Source organism: Neofelis nebulosa, chromosome 8 (assembly GCF_028018385.1).
Source record: "Neofelis nebulosa isolate mNeoNeb1 chromosome 8, mNeoNeb1.pri, whole genome shotgun sequence".
In the NCBI taxonomy this organism is placed as follows: domain Eukaryota; kingdom Metazoa; phylum Chordata; class Mammalia; order Carnivora; family Felidae; genus Neofelis; species Neofelis nebulosa.
The window spans coordinates 40,856,991-40,877,647 of record NC_080789.1 but is presented as its reverse complement, the minus strand read 5'-3'; the positions used below and the strand labels follow the sequence as shown (position 1 = coordinate 40,877,647).

Sequence of the window (20,657 nt, the reverse complement as noted above, 5' to 3'; positions counted from 1 at the left end):
TAGTTTTGATATTTAAAGATAATTGAATAACTTCTATAAAATGGGAAGATTTATGGCTGAGGGTGATGTTTTTCTCCTTTCTTCACCCTGATTCTAGGTCATGCTAGGTTATTAATTATTACTTCTGGAACTCTAATATATGCTTCATAATACTCTTTGTTACAAATTGAATGTCAGAGTTCTATAAATATAATGTTGAGTTCTGGAAGTTAATGGATTTCATATTAGTCCTACTTCCTATACAATGCAAGCATGTTCTAAATTAAGTTTTTGTGACTCATTTATCTCTATAGTGTGATAAAAGTAGTTTTGTTTTGTTTTTTTTTTTTTCAACTTTTTTAATTTATTTTTGGGACAGAGAGAGACAGAGCATGAACGGGGGAGGGGCAGAGAGAGAGGGAGACACAGAATCGGAAACAGGCTCCAGGCTCCGAGCCATCAGCCCAGAGCCTGACGCGGGGCTCGAACTCACAGACCGCGAGATCGTGACCTGGCTGAAGTCGGACGCTTAACCGACTGCGCCACCCAGGCGCCCCTAAAAGTAGTTTTTTAAGTTAGTATATCTTTATCCATTTAATGAGTGGATATAGCTGAAATCAAAAGTGGAAAATTTTAAGAAAGAATGTTTTAATTTAAAATAAAAAGTTCCCAATATTTAAACCTATTTGAATGGAATAGACTGCCATTGTATTAAGGTTGCTACCAGAGATATTTAAGATTTGGTAGAATGATGAGGCGCCTGGGTAGCTCAGTCAGTTAAGCATCCCACTCCTGATTTTGGCTCAGGTCATGATCTCAGGGTTGTGACATCGATTCCCACATCAGGCTTTGTGCTGGGTGTGGACTTTGCTTAAGATTCTCTCTCTCCCTCTACCGCTCATGTGCTCTCTCTCTCTATAAAAAAAGAAAGAAAGAAAGGAAGGAAGGAAGTAAAGAAGGAAGGAAGAAAGAAAAGAAAAAAGAAAAGAAAAGAAAAGAAAAAAGAGAAAAAAAACATGGGTGCCTGGGTGGCTCAGTCGGTTAAACCTCCAACTTTGGCTCAGGTCATGATCTCATGGTGAGTGAGTTCAAGCCCTGCATCAGGCTCTCTGCTGTCAGCACAGAGCCCACTTCAGATCTTCTGTCTCCCCTCTCTCTGCCCCTCCCTTGCTCTCTCTCTTTCTCTCTCTCTCAAAAAATAAATAAATGTAACGAAAAATAATAAGTGGTAGAATGACAGGTTGCCATTGTTTAGGTAAAGGGAAAACACCAAATACGTTTTCATTTATGTACTCATCATTCATTTTGCAAATACTATGTATTAAGAACTACAAAGATTTTTTTTTAAAAGACTTTGAGTTCCAGTGAGGGAAGGAGGCAAACCATAAGAAACTCATAAATATTGAGAACAAACTGAGGCTTGATGGGGGGTGGGGGGAGAGGGGAAAGTGTGTGATGGGCATTGAGGAGGGCACCTGTTGGAATGAGCACTGGGTGTTGTATGGAAACCAATTTGACGATAAATTACATATATATATTAAAAAAAAAAGACGTTGCCTTGCCCTCAGGGAGTTCAGTCTATTGGACATAATGATAAAATATAATAAAATTTAAAAATCATTGCTGTTATGGAAGTATATATAAGAAATAATGTAGAAGAGAGTAGAGGTTTGGGATGTGGGATTATTGAGTGGAAAATTCAGAAGAAAATTTGGAAAGAATCCATATTTTACTCTTGATTTTCCATCACTCTCTCCCTGCACATCTTATTTTCAGTTAGTCCTATTGGCTCTTCCCCCCCCCAAAACATACCCTCAATCAGGCATTTCTTTCCATTTCCACCCCCCTCTCCTGGTCCAAGTCATGTCACCATCAGTACTTACCTAGTTTCCAGTGAGTCTTCCAGATTCCACTTCTGGCCCTTTCCAACAGCATTCTTCACACAGCAGGGGCTCTAACCTCCTAAAAGTGTACATTATATATGTCATTCCAATTTACGAGACAATCTATTGGATTTTCACTACACTTGAAAACAATGAAACCCAGACACCTTGCCAAGACCTACAAGTCCCTACATAATCTGACCCTCTATCTAACCCACAGGCCACGCTCATACCATTTCTCCTGTAGGGCACTAAACCCCTGCCTTCGTTCTGTTTCTCAACAAACTAACCTATTCTGCTTTGGTGCCTTTGTCATAGATGATCTCTCTACCTGTGACAATCCTCTTCCAGAGCAAAGCAGGCTACTTCTCATCAGATCTCTGCTTACATGCTACCTCTTCACACAAGCTATCTCCAGCCATCTAATCCAAAGAAACATTCAGTATGCCTTTTGCCAGAATTCTATGACATCATCTTCTTATATTTTATTCATAAAGTTTATTATTATCTGCTATTATTTTTTAAATATTTATTTTGAGAGAGAGTGAGAGAGAGTGAAAGAGAGAGAGAACGCTCAAGTAGGGGAGAGGGGGAGGGAGAGGGAGAGAGATAATCCCAAGCAGGCTCCATACTGTCAGCACAGAGCCCAATGTGGGGCTCGATCTCACGAACACTGAGATCATGACCTGACCGAAAACAAGAGTTGGACGCTTAACCAACTCAGCCACCCAGGCACCCTTGCTATTACTTTGATAACTTATTAATAAGTATGATTTCATGGCACCTGGTTGGCTCATTCGGTTAAACATCTGACTTCGGCTCAGGTCACGGTTTGTGAGTTCGAGTCCTGCATGGGGTGAGCTCGAGACCCACTTCCAATGAGCAAGAGCCCTGCTTCAGGTGAGCCCCCCTTCTCTTTTTCTCCCTCTCTGCCCCTCGCTCACTTGCTCCCTCTCTCAAAAAAAAGAAAGTCAGCCACTTCCAGCTATAAATAACAAGCTCATTGATACCAGCTCTTATATTTTTTATTTAGTAGTGTAATGCCCAGAACAGAACCTACCTACCATGGGCACCATGTGAAATTGTTGAATGAAACACCATCAACATGGTTTAGACTAACCTGCTATAGATGAATAGTACAATTAGCAGCAATGTATAATGAAACAGAGAAACTTCTGAAATCTCTTACCTCCTATAAATGAGCTAGATGGTTTAACTGAAATATAAACAGCTTTAAAATATTTAAAGAATGAAATTTCTTCTCTTCAGGACATTCATTCACTTATTTTGTTCTTCTTCCAGTAACTCCCTACTAAAATCTATTATGTATAAAACATGAGGATAGAGTGAAACATGACACATCCCAAATGTCATTTTCTTTCTGTTGTCCACAGTATAGTAGGCAAGAGACTGACTCGAAGATCACTACAAAATGAAGCGAGATGTCTAAAGCTCTCCAACAGCGAACTGGATTTGGTACATTGAGACTTCAAAACATGGAAAAGTACTGCTAGTTGTCAGAATCAGAGAAAGTGGCACTTGAACTGGGTTCTGAAAGATAAGTGGGATTTAGGCACGCCGAAATGAAGGGGACAAGGAAGGAATTGCAAGACTGAAGGAACCATATAAACAGGATGAATACCAGATGTGTAGGGCAGTCAGCAAGTAAAATAGATTTCCTGGAAAATGAAGGTTGATTGGAGCCTAATTGTAACAGAAATTATTGAATGTCAGGCCCTTAGACTTGTGTGTGTGTGTGCGTGTGTGTGTGCGTGTGTGTGCAAGAGAGAGAGAGCACAAGTGTGTGAAGCATGATTATGAAAATTGCTGTGTCTTCACTGTGTAAGTTAGATTGTTAATGGAAGACAACAGCATAGGTTAAAATGCTCAATGGCTATATGAGGGAGAAATTTCCTGACTTTCAGAGGTAGCTTTGTTAAGATTTGAATTAGAGGTCCCAATTACAGGAGGAAAGGAAGGAGAAAGAAGAGCGTTGTTCAGAAAAGAAGCTTTTCATTCTTCTTGTTCTTTCTTGGTATCCTTTCTTGGTTTGACCCTCTGCTGTCTTCTTCAAACTTGTTTTCCTCACCTGGAGTTCAAAAGTTACTACCTTTGCTCTATTTTAAAAAAATGCCTCCCCTCTACCCACATGTCATTTTTCTTACATAGCTTGTGTATTCATCACTTTAGAGCTATAATTCCTCATGATGGTAAAGACATATTAAGTCAAATAGTGAAGTAAATAGTCAATTAAAGAGAAAAGAGAGACCTGTACATTTTTCCCAAACCTCAGTCTTTTTAGCAGCCTCCAATAATTTTCAAAAGAGCAAGTAACCAGATTCTTAACTTGCTATTTTAATGTCCACCTTCTTTTCCTTATTTTCTGACCACTTGTAGTAAATGCCAGGAAAACAGTGCATTGGATATAAAGCAAACATCTTAAGGCAAAGGGCGTAGAATCAGGAGTGGGGGTCGTTTGCACTTGCATCCACATTTGTGCACACACACACGCATGCACACACACAGAAAGAACCCAACACATAGATAAGGCAAGACACTGTTATACAGAGAAGAAAACCATCATGCATCTTAAACCTATGAATTAAATATAGGAGGAGACCCTCTGTACACACTTGAATTGTAAAATTAGGTCAGTAAAGTCTGAATGCAGAGGTTTTGTTTTTTTTTTCTTCACAAAATGTATCTTATACAACAGCATCATGGGTTCTCAGGAGACATTTTTGTTGCAGCCAGTTTTTGTGAGAGTTCAGATTTGCCTAGGAAGTGACAAGAAAAACTGACACTTGAATATACTACGTTCTGAAAGGTAAAGAATGCAAAACATTAATCTTGAAAATGCTTACACACATGGTTTTAAGTTTGGCTAATTTGTTGAACCAGTAAACTGAGTAGGAGGAGCTGTGAGTATACCAAGATTGAAATGGAGAGCAGATAACCATCATGCAGAAAAAGCTTTTCTAAGCCCTGCAGCTACTATTACAGATTATGCTGCAATTGTGGTTTTATGTGAACTGGGCGTAATTGGTCATCAGTACAAAGTGCAGTTTATTGAATGCCAGCCTTGAGAGCTTGTCTTTTGCTAGGTTTGAGATATATATGTGCATCGGGTAGCAGTTTAAACTCCTTCGCACAGCAGTATTTTTAAGATGGAATATAGAGACACCACTAGAAGAGGGCCTGTTGTGTGGGATAGTGCTAGGAGCTGGCATTCTCTCAGCGGAGAAGCTTCATCAAATACCTTCTGTAGTTGGCTTACGAGGTTTGCTGCCAGATTGCCCAATCAAACCACTGCTGTTTCTTCTTTCTATATTTTATTTGCTCTTGGAAAAATGTTAAGCTTACAGAAAATTTGCAAGAATAGTACAAAGAACTCCCATACATACTTCACTCACGGCAGCCAGAGACTTTTTCAAGTTTCACTGATTGTCCCAGAGATACCCTTTGACCAATTCAGGATGACTGTTGTACCAAGTTGGCATTTCTGCCTATTTTCCCTCAGTCTGGAGCAGTTCTTTGATCTTTGCTTGACTTGCATGAAGCTGATGTGAAAATAAGCATTTGTAGACTGTTTCTTAATTTGGGCTTGTCTGATATTTGCTCATCACTAGATGTGTATTATATATTTTTGTTCAGAATGCCACAGAAGTGATGCTGTGTTCTTCCCATCGCATCCTATCAGATAGGAACAACACTGATACTTCCCATTTTGGTGATGTGAAATTTAATCCCTCGATTAAGATAATTTTGCCATAGTTTTTCACTCTAGAGTTTTCCCCGTTTGTATTCAATGAGTATTTTTGTGGAAAGGTATCTTGAGACTCTTTGTAATAATTCTGTTCCTGGATCTTCTTTTGCCTCTAGGATTCAGCATCCATTGAGATTTTTTTCCATAAATTAATATTTTAGTTGAGTGGAGGTCAAATGACTTCTAATCCTATCACTCCTTCCACATTTCTGCCTTGGGTTTCTTTATTAAGAGACGCCCCTTCTCCTTTGCCTTTTCCTTCTCCCTCCCCCTCTCCCCCTCTCTTCAAATTGTATGGATTAATGGATTCCCATTGTATTCAGTGGATTTTAACCCATTGATATGACTATTTTAATGCTTAAATTTTCTCAGGTTTCACTACTGGGATCCCCTTCAAGCTGGCTTCTGCCCCATTATTCTTTGAGAACTTTATTTCTTTTCAGCTCCAGGTGTTCAGGCTCATCTTGTACTCCCCCTATCTCTTGGCTGCAGCTTTTACTAAGGAGTCCTGATTTCTTTTTGTAGAGAGTGATATTTAGAAACCAAGATCTCACTGCTCCCTGGTTTCCTAAATGGTAAAATATATGTAGGTAACACACACATGCAAACACACAGACACACACACACACACACACACAGACACACACACACACACACACACACACACACACACACACACTTATATCATTATTTATCTCAGTGTCTGTGAGCTATCTATGATATATATACACACAGACAGATAGTCCTCCACTTAAAATGGAGTGAAAGCAAATACACACTGAGCAGAAACCATACTTTTGAATTTGGTTTTTGCCGGGGCTAGTGATATGCAGCACTGTCCTGTCTTGTGATGCCCGTCAGCAGGCGGAGCCTCAGCTCAGTCAGCCGGCAATCACAAGAGTCAGCAACCAATGCATTGACAACCGTTGTGTCTCCATACGACCACTCTGCTTTTCATTTTAAGTACAGTATGCAATAAATTACATGAGGTATTCAGCACCTTATTGTAAAATAGGCTTTGTATGAGATGGTTTTGCCCAACCGTAGGTTAATGCACGTGTTTTGAACACATTTAAAGTAGACTAGGCTAAGCTATGATGGTAGGTCAGTTAGGTATATTAGATTCCTTTTCAACTTACAATATTTTCAACTTACAACGGGTTTATAGGAATGTAACCTCTTCATAAATTAAGGACAATATATAGATATGTATGCATATACATAATACATGATTTATGTATATGTATATACACACACACATACATACATATTTCCTTTCCATACTTGTATTTCCTTTTGTTAACTGAGAAACTTGGCTCACATTATTCTCCATATATCTTCTTATTTGCTCAACCCATCCTGAAATAACAAATTTCCCATCCACACTTAGTACTCTTCCTCCTGACTCATTTCTGTCCTTGGCCCTAGGTGTCACCTGTCTGCCTTCCCAACAGGAAGGAAAGAAGAGAGCAAAACCATGGTGGTTTTAGAAAGATATTTACTTTTCTTTGCCTTTGTTTGATTTATAAATCAAACTATTAGACTATTAATGTTGCTGTCTCAACCCAGCTGTATTTGTGCTTACCTGTGTGACTATATCCATATTAAGATGAATCCAGGGGAGGATATATTTTAATATAAATTAATGAGCAAACACTCATATTTATGATATTTGAAATTTCCAATTGATAGTATCTAGGACTTACTGCTGAAGTCCTTTGAGTGGTATATATAATAGCTTCTTTTTTGTAAGAGTACAAATTTAAGGTAGTAAAGAGTAAAGAATAATATTTAAGGTAGATCAGTAGCTATTGTCATTTTCAAATACTGTGTGTTATTCACTTAGTGACTGAAGTATCTGTCAGCTAAGGAGGCCTCAAGTGTACTAAAATAGTGTCCAGAGGCATTTGAATGGTGTTAAACTGGAGGGTAGTGGTTAATAGAACAGTGTTTAGGGGTAGCCAGGGTCACATATGGGATAACTATCTACCAGCTTGTTATATAAGGCAAATTATTAAACCTCTAGAAGCCTGAATCTATCTACAGCACCTATATTATAGGTGTCTTAATCTGTTTAGGCTGCTGTCACAAAAATAGACCTGGTGGCTTAAACAGCAAACAGTTATTTCTCATGGTTCTGGAAGTGGGGAAGTCTAAAATCAAAGTGCTGGAATTTCCAAGTCTGGTGAGAGCCTGCTTCTTGGTTCACACATGACCATTTTCTCACTCTGCCCTCTCATGACAGAAGGGGTGAGGGAGTTCTCTGGGGTCTCTTTTAAAACAACACTAATCCCAGGCATGAACGTTCCACTCTCAACACCTAATCAGCCCAAAAAGCCTCCACCTCCTAATACCATCATATTGGAGATTAGTTTTCAAGGTAAGGATTTGGGGGAGGAAACAGACATTCATTCCATAACAATAGGATTGTTGGGACATTTAAGTGAAATGCCATCAGTAAAATACCAGGCATAGTATTTGGCACATGGTAAGTGCACAGAAACAGGAAATCGCTTTTGTGTTAATCATCAGTGAACTCTACACTTTTCACCGCTACCACTCTTGGTAAGAGATACTAACCCTGAGAGCCTGGCTTGTTAACACTCTAAATATGGTGTTTTTGCAATGCTATATTTGACAGTTTCAGTAGGTACTTGCAACGTGTTGACCATGTTGTAAATACACAGTAATTAGTCTGCACAATTCAGGTCTTTTAAATATTTTACAGGAACATCATGACACTTATTTTTTTTTCCTTTTTCCAATCAGAATGAGGAAAATGTAGTATCAGTTTATGTAGGAACAGTGAATGATGCCACTGCATTATTCACTGTGTCTGTCAAAATGAACCCTTTGATTGGAGAACACTATTGATTCTGAAGTCTTCATAAATTGTTTCATGAATCACCCCAAACCCTTTTATTTTATCAGAGTGAAACATGCACAAAAAGAGAGGACATGTTGGGAGTCTTCAGAGATTTAACTGAACTTCTTTGATCATTTGTATAAAAGTTAAATCTTTACCAGTTAGCAGTGATTGCCCCTCTGGAGACTAGAGTTAAAATTTGAATCCACTCTAAAATACAATGAGTGGAAATCTGGAGAAATGGATGGTTTGTAACATATGTAGACCAGAGACCTGGATCCATTTACATGCACATATGAAACGAGATGTCTTGTAGGTCCTTTTTATAAATTATTTAAAATTTAACCCTTTCCATGTTCCTTTCCTTGATCAATCTGCTTCCCTATTGTTCATAATATAGGTAATACCATGGAAAATACACCAAAGAACTTGAAAATAAGGTAAATAAGATTGTATCCTGTCAGGGCGCCTGGGTGGCCCAGTCGGTTAAATGTCCGACTTTGGCTCAGGTCATGATCTCATGGTTCGTGAATTTGAGCCTCTCATTGGGCTCTGTGCTGATAGCTCAGAGTCTGGAGCCTACTTCAGATTCTGTGTCTCCCTCTCTCTCTCTGTTCCTCCCCTGCTCACACCATGTCTCTCACTCTCTCTCAAAAATAAATAGGATTAAAAAAAATCACCTCCTATAAATTAAAATAAAAAAGATAATAAAGCGGGAATCAGCCAGAAATACACACTGACAGATTTTTAAAAACCAAAATAAAATGAAATGTTCTAATAGATCACTGAGCTGTCAGAAGTGTGCATACTTAAAAATATATGTATATTTATTTATTTATTTTTGAGAGAAAGCAAGCACATGTGAGCAGGGAAGGCATAGAAGGAGGGAGAGAGAAAATCCCAGCCAGGCTCCTCACTGTCAGCACAGAGCCTGACATGGGGCTCAATTCCATGAACTGTGAGATCATGACCTGAGCGAAAATCAAGAGTCAGACGCTCAACTGACTGAGCCACCCAGGTGCCCCTAGTAGTGTGCATACTTTTTATAAGAGCCTCAGATAATAGGGCCTGAAGACAGCTGATGGAATTGAGTACCAAGTCTCATACGCTGAGGAAGATAGCTACCGTCAGCTCCTGAGCAACTTTTTAAGATCTGTTTATTCAGAGCAAAGCAGAATTTCTACTCTCAAGACACATTCAAAATACATTTTTACTTGATACAGATTTTTCTAGAACCTTTGTAACTAGCATGAGCACATGCATTCAGGCTCCGGTAACAGCTACTGATCTTGTTCTCGTAAGAACCAATTGGCATTGGACTATAGCCAGCCATCAAAGTGAACTACTTAATGTGACTCAGCTTCTGAGAGATCAGTCTATGAATACTGAGTCTGCAGGACTGTAGGCCAATCCTGGCTCACAGCCAGTTCACCAAGGCACCCTGCCTTTCTGAGGCTTCTTGGCAGACAGCCAGTAAAGTTTCCCTGGGGTCTCCAATCTCACCACATACTCTCCATTCAAACCTCTTCAGCAAGTAATAAATATCCTTAGAAAACTTCAGCGGATTTTAACCCTTCATTCAGGGACAGCAGGCTAAGGAACAGGTCAAGGAGGTGCAGTGGCCCACAAGAAATAAGCCCAAGTAGAAGAACCGACTGTAGTGGGCTTTAGCATTGAGGAAGGTGGGGCTATCAAAAGACAGGGTATAAAGGAGAACCTGGAGGCCAGAGAAGAGAAGAAGTGAACTACTATTATTAGTAATAATAACACTTGAGTTCAAATTACTTTGGAAGGCACATATTTTTCTTTCATACATGAGCAAACTGAGGTTTAGGGAGGCTAAGTAACTTAGCAAGGTCACATGAGTTAATAACTAGTTAGTTAGAGACCCAAGTTATACATTGCATATACCGTTATACCATGCTTCCCTCCATATGCTGTACTCTAATACTATTTTATGATGATGGCTAATAAGATTTATTCATTTATTTATCTAATATTTTTTCAGTGCAATACATTGCGAGACCAAAGCTAGGCGTTGGGGTACAACGGCGAGCTTAAACGTGGGCAGTGGAGTCTAGTTTGGGAGATAAACATTGATCAAATAATTAGATTTTGCATTGGAAGTGTACGAAGTACTGTCAAGATAGATACAGAGAGTAGATAAGTACTTACAATTTGGGACTTTACCTGAAAATTAGAGATGGTTCTTTAAGAGTTACTTGAACTGAAGGGAGAGACTTAATTGGATGAAGAGAGAAGGAAAGTAATGGAGTGTAAAAGCCCAGTTGAGGCAGGGGGCTATGAGAAGTGGGTAGAAAATTCGTGTGACCACAGAGACGAGAGATAAGAAGACTCACATGCAAGATGGTACTGGAGAGGCAGACAGAGATCAGACCACACAAAGCCACCTTATAGTTTCCCTAAAGGTTTCATCCAGGATACCATGAACAAGGAACATTACAAGTTTAGATTACAACAAAAGATTACAAGTTTAATTCTGTACATGATAGATTTGAGATATCTTTGTGACAATTAAGAAGCTATGTCAATTAAATAGCTGTGCTATACATCTGGAATTCAGTGGAAAGTGCTGGGTTAGAGCTAGAATATGGGATTCATGTGTGGCTAGGTAATCATGAATATAGTGAATGTGCTTGAGATCATCTAAAGAGACTACAATGAAAACTGGAAAAAGCTTAAGATCCTGCTTTGAGGAACCCACAGTTTTGCCCTCTGTATCCCCTTCTTTTCACTACCCAGAACCACATTTAATGATTGGGTAAAAGAGAGCAAAAGAGGGGGAAAGTGGCATCCAGAGAGAATGGGGAACAAACTGGAAAGTTTTTGTCATAGAAGCCAGAGTAGGATGACTTCATGAAAGGAATGATGGTCTGCTGTTCTAAATGCTGCCAAGACATCAAGGAAGGTAAAGACTAAAAGGCGTTGATTTTAGCAACATTGAGGTCTTTACTGGCCTTTATGTTATGTCCTTTCACTTGAACAGTATATCCTCTTTCTTAATTTTGCCGTGCTTTTTATATTCATTTTCAAGTTAGAATAAAATAAGGACAGTCTGCTAGAAATCAACAGAGGCCATTTATATGAATTCTCACTTAGCTTTTTCTTTTGTATATTAATTCCTATATATACACATTCTTCCATAAATATAGCATAATGTTTTCCACGATTTCTTAAAATCCTAACGAGCTTTTCAGAGTTTCTGGATATGTCATTTCATATAAAGTATTGTGGATATCAGTGATTACACTTTATTTTCTCTCAAACAACACGAGGACCTAGAATAAAAGTAACATATTAATTAAACTTTGATTCAGGGGTACCCGGGTAGCTCACATGGTTAAGCGTCTGACTTTTTTTTTTTTTTTTCGGCTCAGGTCATAATCTCACTGTTCTTAAGTTGCAGCCCTGAATCAGGCTGTGTGTTGACACTGCAGAGTTGGTTTGGGATTCTCTGTTTCCCTCTGGCTGCGCCCCTCCCCCCTGCTTGCATAGATGCACATTCTCTCTCTCAAAAATAAATAAATAATACATAAATAAATAAATTTTAAAGAAATTGATTCAGAAAAAAAAGCATACTGAATTCCTCTTTCACATATTTGGAATATTCTGTATAGTTTTTAAAAGTGAGAAATATTTAGTGGTCACTCACCATGGTCCAAACCCAGTAATACAAATGGGACTTCAAGGTTGCCTCCTCCTGTATCTTAGTTCATCCTCTAGTTTTTGTTTTTTTTTAAAGATGTGGTGGTTTGGATCAAATATATGTGGATTTTGAAGCTGCATCAGGAAAGATCATGCCTCTTAAAACATTTGCTTGTGCATAAAAGAAGTAATGCATGAAGATTAGAATATCAAAATATATGCAGTCCATCTGTTGTGTACTTTTATCTGATGAGACCTACTCTCTACATGTTAATCACACACACAAATACATAGCCGCGCACATATACACACACAAATATAAAACATAAGGTAGATGAAATTTTAATAATGAGAATTTGGTTCTGATTGACTGGCTTTTCTGAAATTGAGACATTATAGCGATGTTTACGGCTCAGAACAAATTCAACATTAATTTTTTACTTACACTTTCTGTTTTAGGATATATTTCTAGAATTTTCATGAAAAAAAACTATAGGGATGCTTTCAGTATTTTTATTAGTTATTCTCACAAGAATGCAATTTAGCCAGACTTTATCTAAAACTGCAGAAAAAGTTGGATCTTTTCAAGTTTTGTGCTTCCCCCCAAATGTAACTATTGGTAATTACAGGCTTTCAAATGTAGAAAAGGCTAAGAAATATGATTTCATATCTCACTCCTACTTGGGTTGTATATGAAAATAAGGATTTTCTCTTACAGATAGTTTAGGAATGTCGTCGTCATAAGGAAGTGCTTACTTACCTTAATAGAAAACTTGACTTCTGCTTGTACTACAACAATAGAAATGTTGACTTCTGCTTGTGCTAGGGAATTTTGAGTCACTGATGACAGCAATTGCTATTTGTTTCTGTCTTTTTGGTTAATTTCAGATCACATTCAGAAAACGAAGGCACCTCTTTACCATCTGCTGACTCCTGTACCAGTCCTACTAAGATGGATGTATCATATAATAAAACTGCTAAGCAGTGCCTAGAGGAGATATCTGGTAAGTGACCTGACTGATGGGTAGGACAGACCTCAGAATTTTTGCAATCTCTCCATAAGTCTTTTTAATAAAAGTCATATCTGTGCCATACTGTTTTTTCTTAAGCATAAATGGACTGTGTGCATCTTATGCATCAGAGATTCTTAGATATTTGTCTACTTTGCTCAGGGTGATCTCTTTGTTGTTCTGTGAAGAATTTTGTGAAGAATGGTAGGGCTTTTAGAGGCTGAGGTCTTCAAGTCATTGTTGCCCTCAGTCAAGTTCAATATAATCATAGAAAACCTGGGGAAGCTTCATTGTTAATAAGACAGCTCTTGAATATATTTGGAGATTTTAAAAAATGTTAAGGATCAGATGTCAATACAGATGTACCATGGCCAATCCCACCCTGTTCTGTCTTCAGTTCTCTACTCTTTAGAACATTCCTACACAATGGCTCCAAATGTGTATTTAGGAAAAATTCTAATTATGGAAATATTTCATTACATATAAATAATGTAAGGAAAAAACATATATACAATTTGTTAGGTTTGTAAGTATATAAAACCAGCTTCTCTGCTTTAATTTTTTTTTTTTCAACGTTTTTTATTTATTTTTGGGACAGAGAGAGACATAGCATGAACGGGGGAGGGGCAGAGAGAGAGGGAGACACAGAACCGGAAACAGGCTCCAGGCTCCGAGCCATCAGCCCAGAGCCTGACGCGGGGCTCGAACTCACAGACCGCGAGATCGTGACCTGGCTGAAGTCGGACGCTTAACCGACTGCGCCACCCAGGCGCCCCAACCAGCTTCTCTGCTTTAGTCCAGTGTGTTTTTATAGGACCCAAATGAGTGTAGGCATATATGGAAGGCCTTTGGTGTAATTATATTATATCTAATATATATAATATATATTAATTAATACTAATATATATAAAAATCTGTATTAATGAGCAACTAAATAATTTTTTAGAAAAACATACTAAGGGGAAAGAGAGTTTGAGGACAGTTTTTATAATTCTAAGAGTAAGAATTCATAGAAGTAGAGGTATTCTCTTATTCCAATAAGTTTCTGGTCAGCCATTATATATTCTGAAGAAAAAAAAATGAAAGAAATATTTAATTTTTTTTAAAAATTGCTCTAATGCTTGAAAGATTCAAAATATTGTCCTGAAGTTCATGAAAATAAACATATTACAAATTTGGGGGTTAAAGAGCTTGTTTGACAGAAGCTCTTTGGCAGATCTGCACACTGTGGCAGGCATTAGCCATTCCTGCAATATCCACCAGGAGATATTGATCCCGTTGACAACACAACATTATGAGGGTTCCTTTGGAATCATCAGTGGTATCATCAGGCATCAGAGGTTTTGTGTGAAGATTGCAATGGGCCAGTTCCGGGTAGAGGTAGATATGGTAATGCTAAGACATAGCTATTGGGATTGTATTTACAGAATTTTCAAGTACTTGGGGGAAGTTTTGGCTTTCCCATAGCTCCAGATAGTCTCATAATGAGAATGATGATACATATCTGTATTGTGACTAGATATTTTTAAAACCTGGTGTGGCATGGAGATGCATATACTTCACACATTTCTTTATTCATGAATGTCTTCAGTTATGTATCAGTATGCCTATGAAATACCAGAGCTCAAATATGTAGGATAAAATGCTTTTATACAGTTTGAATTTTAGGTTTTATGGGAATTTCACAAAGGAACATTGTTTCTTTGAATTTAATATATCACTGAGTATCTGTTTAAATAAATAATCCACATGTGAATTTTTCCTCCAGTTTCTTATTCTGTCCATCATTTGATCATTCTTTCACATTTTTAGTTGATATTTCCATTTAACGTTCTGATGTTTTGAAATATAACACTTGAGGGGCGCCTGGGTGGCACAGTGGGTCAAGCGTCCGACTTCAGCCAGGTCACGATCTCGCGGTCCGTGAGTTCGAGCCCCGCGTCAGGCTCTGGGCTGACGGCTCGGAGCCTGGAGCCTGTTTCCGATTCTGTGTCTCCCTCTCTCTCTGCCCCTTCCCCCGTTCATGCTCTGTCTCTCTCTGTCCCAAAAATAAATAAACGTTGAAAAAAAAATTAAATATAACACTTGGAAGTGGGGGGCACCTGGGTGGCTCAGTCTGTTGAGCGTCAACTCTTTATTTAGGCTCAGGTCATGATCTCAAGGTCGTGAGATTGAGCCCTGTGTCAAGCCTCCTGTGGGGCTCTGCAATGAGTGTGGAGCCTGTTTAGGATTCTCTCTCTCCCTTTCTGTGTGCGCCTTCCCCACTCGCTCTCCCAAAGTAAATGAACATATTAAAAAATAAATATAACACTTGAAAGTGAAATATAAAGTAGACTTTAACATAATATAATAATTTAATGGATTTATCACAGGGTATAATATTATTTTGCATTTTTATTAATTATTTCTATAGCATAATAGATTCAAGTCTGTGATTTAGATAGGAATAAAAGAAAACAGCATAAATGGTGAAATGAGTCTTTTCCTGATTGTGTCATTTCTGTTAACATTTGTTTAAAATGATAATAAAAATAATAAAATTTATCTCAGTGCAAGCTTGGGATTTCCCAGAACAGAGATGATATTCATTTATGATTAGTAGGGTAAAAATTTGAGTACTATAATCGGAAGAACACAGATGAGAGTATACAGGTAGACCAGTGATGAGAGAATGATTAGCATCCCCTGGCCTTTCTTCCAATGATCTTGTCTTCTAATCCCTCCTGAGCTACTTATTTTCACTGGCACACCCTTGAGCTGAGCATCATCAGAATCTTCAGCTTCTCTATCAGTTCACTTCTGTGCACCCCATTCTTACTGATTAAATCCTAGCTTTTCAGTGGTCTTCCTTTTGTTCCATGACTCTACCACTGGTTCTGCCAGAATTTCTAAATTCATTGATCCTACAGCTTTTTACTGACCCTCACCAAACTCTTCATATTCTTTCTTACCACCCTCCCCCCCTTAATCAGCTGAATCCCTGTGGTAACTGAATGCAATTTGACTTTTGCATATACTCTTTACTGTTCCTCCTCTCTCACTTCATTTGATGAAATCACAGACCTGGTTACATTAAACTCTCCACTAGTTCGTACCAGAAGTGAATGAACCTGGAGAAAAAAACATGTCCCATGTGGATGTGATTCACTTTACATTTATGATCACCAACCTCAAATGAGTATTTGTTGCTGCCGAGCAATCATTCTGTATTTCCACAGTCCATTCACTCTTTTTTTTTTTTTCATCTAAGACCCCTCTCAAGTTCTTAGATGATAATTTCATGCCTTTTCTTCTCAAACTTACCATACCAACTCTCCCATCCTCTAACTGATGACCTTGATGTTGACTTCACTGAAAAAAAAAAAATTAAAGCAGAGAGAAAAGAATTTTATACAACCCTGCCATCACATCTACCTATACACAACATTTATACCCATTCTTACCACCTTTTCTTGGATTACTTTCTCTTCTACCTCCTTAAGAGCTCCCTCTACACCAAATCGTTCTCTTTAGTCCTCAGGATACGACATCTCTCCAGTTTCAATTTTTGAAAAACAAAAAAACAACTTCTCTTGACCCCTCCTTTCCTTCTTTCTTCTCTTCCTGATTTCTGTTGTTGCTACTTACTACATTCTGGCTGCTAGAGAAACCATAGACCACAAAATCACTGGAAATTATTGCCAAGCCCACAGAATATTCCTTTGAAGACAAAATGAATTAGGGGAAATTAAATGTTCTAGGAAGTAGAGAAAATAATTTTGGCCCCTGCGCTGTCATTATTTAGCTGAATTGTTCCTTGGTTTCCTTTGTGTATGTGTGTGAGAGAGAGAGAGATGACTGTAATACTTAATAAACGCACAGGATTGTTCTAAAATACAGTTTCATTCATCCATCCATATTTTCAGTAATCTTCACCTGGTTCCGTATACATGCCAGTCTTTCCAAAGGTTGGGAAGACAAACATGACTAAGACATGAGTCCTCCTATAGAAGAGTAAGAATTAAACTTTAACACCACAAATAATTAAATTACTAGATGCCTAGGAACAACTAAATTAGCTGTAAAGAGTTATATAGGGCTTGAAATAATATTCCAGGAAGAAATAACTTCAGTAAAAACAATTTGAAAAATGAAATTCTACTTACCTTATTATTTTCATTAGTTTCTTATTGTAAAACTGGGCACTCAATTGACTGAAATCTTGGTAACTCGCTGGTTTCCTATAATAAAAAATATCAATGCTATTGCTGTTGTTGAATTCATACTGCTAATGGTTGGTGTGGCATCCTCCCTGGGGAAAAATTCTGTTCTGTTCTCCAAGGGAGGTAGACTTAATGGTATAGAACTCTGATGGATTTAGTCTTGGCAGGATAAGATCCGGGTTTTGTGAATTTTTGAAGCCTATGCAATTTGAGGGAACCTGAAAATAAATGCAAAAATAGAAATATAAAATTACATGTAGTATTTTAGGAAGTATCTTAAGCTGGTTAGACCTCTGTATCTTAAGAACCTTTGGCTTCACAATCAATACACCTTGATGTCCTGGTGTACTTTTGCCTGACCAGCCTCCCTTACCCCATCTGCTAATAATAGCACCTTAATATTTTTTTTTTCTTTTTTGGTGGGGGAAACCATTTCTCTATCAATCAATCACTGTCTAAGTGGCTCAAGTGAAATTGACCCAAACAGATCAAATCAAAACAATCTTTTCCCTTGACCACAGTAACTCTTTCAGGAATGGACATGTGACCCAATTCAGTTTAGTCAGAACTAATGAGAATAAATCTCAGAACTTTCCCTAACACTGTTAGAAAAGAGACACTGTTTATCCACGAGACCTAAAGCTATCAAAAGAAGCTGGTAGCTGCTGGCAGTTACCTTCATCCTCAAGTGAAACAAACATTGAGAAAACGGAACTTAGAACAGAAGAGAATGAGCTCAAGGTCATTGTAGGGGATGTCTGAGCCTCTGTGAACAAGCCATGCCTGATACTATCCTTCCCTCCACCCCTGCACTCTTCCTCCAGGGAAAGGAAAATCCCCGTTTGTGCTTAAACAATGTGAAAAACATCCCTATTGCATGACCTACAAGATGTATGACACATAAAGGTTGGTGATACTGTTAAGGAGCAAACTTGAGTGGTTCACACTGAAATGCAGGTTTGCTAGAGACATTCACTAAGTCAGGAAGCTTAGGTGTTTACACTTTGATCTACACAGTAATTCACATAAAGCTATATAAAACACTGTCTTTGTGATTAAATGGTACTGGAAGTTAAATGTGGTTAAATTATGGTGTGAAGAAATGTATCAGAAATGAATAACAATAAAATGGCATACTGAAGAAAACTCAAGATTTTTACAATTTGGAGACCTTATATCCCTCTGAAGTCTTTACATATATCATTCAAGTGTCCTATTATTTGTCATTTTCTCAAGGGAAAAAACCTAATGATATTTACCCAATCTAATAATGGTGGTCCCATTAATTATTACAGTCAGGTGGAATGTTATTAAATAATTTGTGGCAACAGGTGAACAAGCTTCTTGCTTCCAGCCTATCCTTTAAGATTCATGCCACAGCCTTGATACTGTAAGTCCAGCCAAAATGATGGTTCAGATATTATTGTTTTGGCTCGGGTTTCATTCTTACGTTCATTGACAAAAAGAGTTTGGCCTCAGAGACCATCCCATTCATTGAGTGCCAAGAGATCCTGCCAAACATAAAGGGAGCTTTATTTTTTAGTCCACGGGAATCATTCAGGAAAGATTTTAGTTTAGTTGTTTTTTTTTTTTTTAAATAGGTTCACACTTGCCCTTTTGTGTGTGTGTGTGTGTGTGTGTGTGTGTGTATGCGCATGTGTGCACAGACACATAAGGCTTTTTACCAACATGTATAACATTTGTTTAATGCCCTTTTTAATCTTTATCTAGAATTTATATTCAAATGAAAATCATTGAAAGATGCCAGGCTGACTTAATATTAGCAAAGCTGGCATACCATATGTAAAAAAGTAATAAAATAATTTGACAAATTCAGGAAATCGTTTTAGACATAAGGATTTAAATTAAGCAGAAGGATAAGTTAATGGTTACATGTGTTTTCTTTTCGGACTTACCAGACTTTGTCTTGAATAATGGTCAATATCTGGTATTTCAGACCTTTGTAAATGATCACCTAAGTCACATTTTTCTTGAATTTTTGTAAAAATTAAGAAATCAAGCTCAGGTAATTTAAATCACTTAAGGTCTTTTACTTAAATAGTCACTTTACAATTATGTTTACTAAAACACTGAGAAACATTCCTTTTTAGAACATTACAGTAGCTATGCTTTATGTTAAGTCTTGGCAAAATCAGAGAGTTTTAGTACTGATAGTGGATATTCATCTCCTATGCACTGAAGCTTCTTCCACCTCGTGTAACATACATTTATAAGGGTGAATACAAATAAGTATAATTATACCCATATATGAATGCACATCCGAAACAAGCAGGTATAGCTGCCTCTAGAGAAGCAATGAGTGGGATCCCCATTGTTGTTCAGGGTAAACTGATAAACTGATGTCGTTCCAGGGGAAAAACTTCTCTAGCTGTGAGTTGACAACAATGTTTTTAGACAAACAAAAAAAGTACCCTTTTGAGGTTTTCTGTTAGGGTTATTTCTTCAAAATAATTAGCTCCTCCTTACCAGCCCCTTCCTGGGTTCACCCCTACTGGAGGATTTTACTTCCTGACCCACTGAATCAGGAGGGCCCATGTGATTTGATTTGACCAATGAAATGCGAGTGGAAAAATGACATGGGCCGTTCCTGAGCAGAAGCTTTAAGAGCCAGTGCTAAGATCTCTCATGTCTTTTCCCTCTGTCATAAGATCAACATGTCTGAAGACTGGTATTGTGCTTTTAGCATGGGTCCTAGTATATAGGGTCCCTGAATCAGAGCTGCAGCCAACAAAGTGAACATTGATGTGAGCAAAAATGCATCTTTGGGTTTGTGAGCCACTGGAATTTCGAGAGCACTTGCAAATTTAACATAACTTAGTCTAAGCCAGAATTTCTCCACCTTGGCACTTGTGACATTGTAACCTGCATAATTCTCTATTGTGGGGGGAGGGGGCGTCCTGTCATTGTAGGGGGTATAAAAACATCATTGGCCTCTACCTACTAGGTATCAGAAGTACCACACTCCCCAGTTGTGACAACAGAAAATGTCTCCTGATGTTGCTGAATGTCCCCTAGGGGGGAACCAGTTGAAAACCACTAGTATCAGCCTAGGAGTTAACAAAGTGGAGTCCCAGAGCCAACAGTATCGTCATCACCTGGAAATATGTAATAAATGTAGACTTTCAAGCCCCTTTCAGACCTGCTGAATGAGTAAGGATGGGTCTGGGGCCCTGCAAGCTATAATTTAATGAGCCTTCCAAGAGTTCTGAACATGAAAGTTTGAGCTAGTCCAAACTGACTGGTACACAAACTCCTTTGTATAAA

The 20,657-nt window shown here is 38.1% G+C and overlaps 1 protein-coding gene across 7 annotated transcripts in view; it reads left to right on the top strand.

The window, feature by feature from the left end:
• Positions 1-20,657, top strand: part of NAV3 (neuron navigator 3) — a 595,128-nt gene that overhangs the window by 403,365 nt on the left and 171,106 nt on the right. For all 7 annotated transcript variants that reach the window (XM_058741945.1, XM_058741948.1, XM_058741947.1 and 4 more), the window contains exon 9: positions 13,049-13,164. In XM_058741945.1, the coding sequence (XP_058597928.1) occupies positions 13,049-13,164 (116 nt within the window). The remainder of the gene's footprint in view (positions 1-13,048; positions 13,165-20,657) is intronic.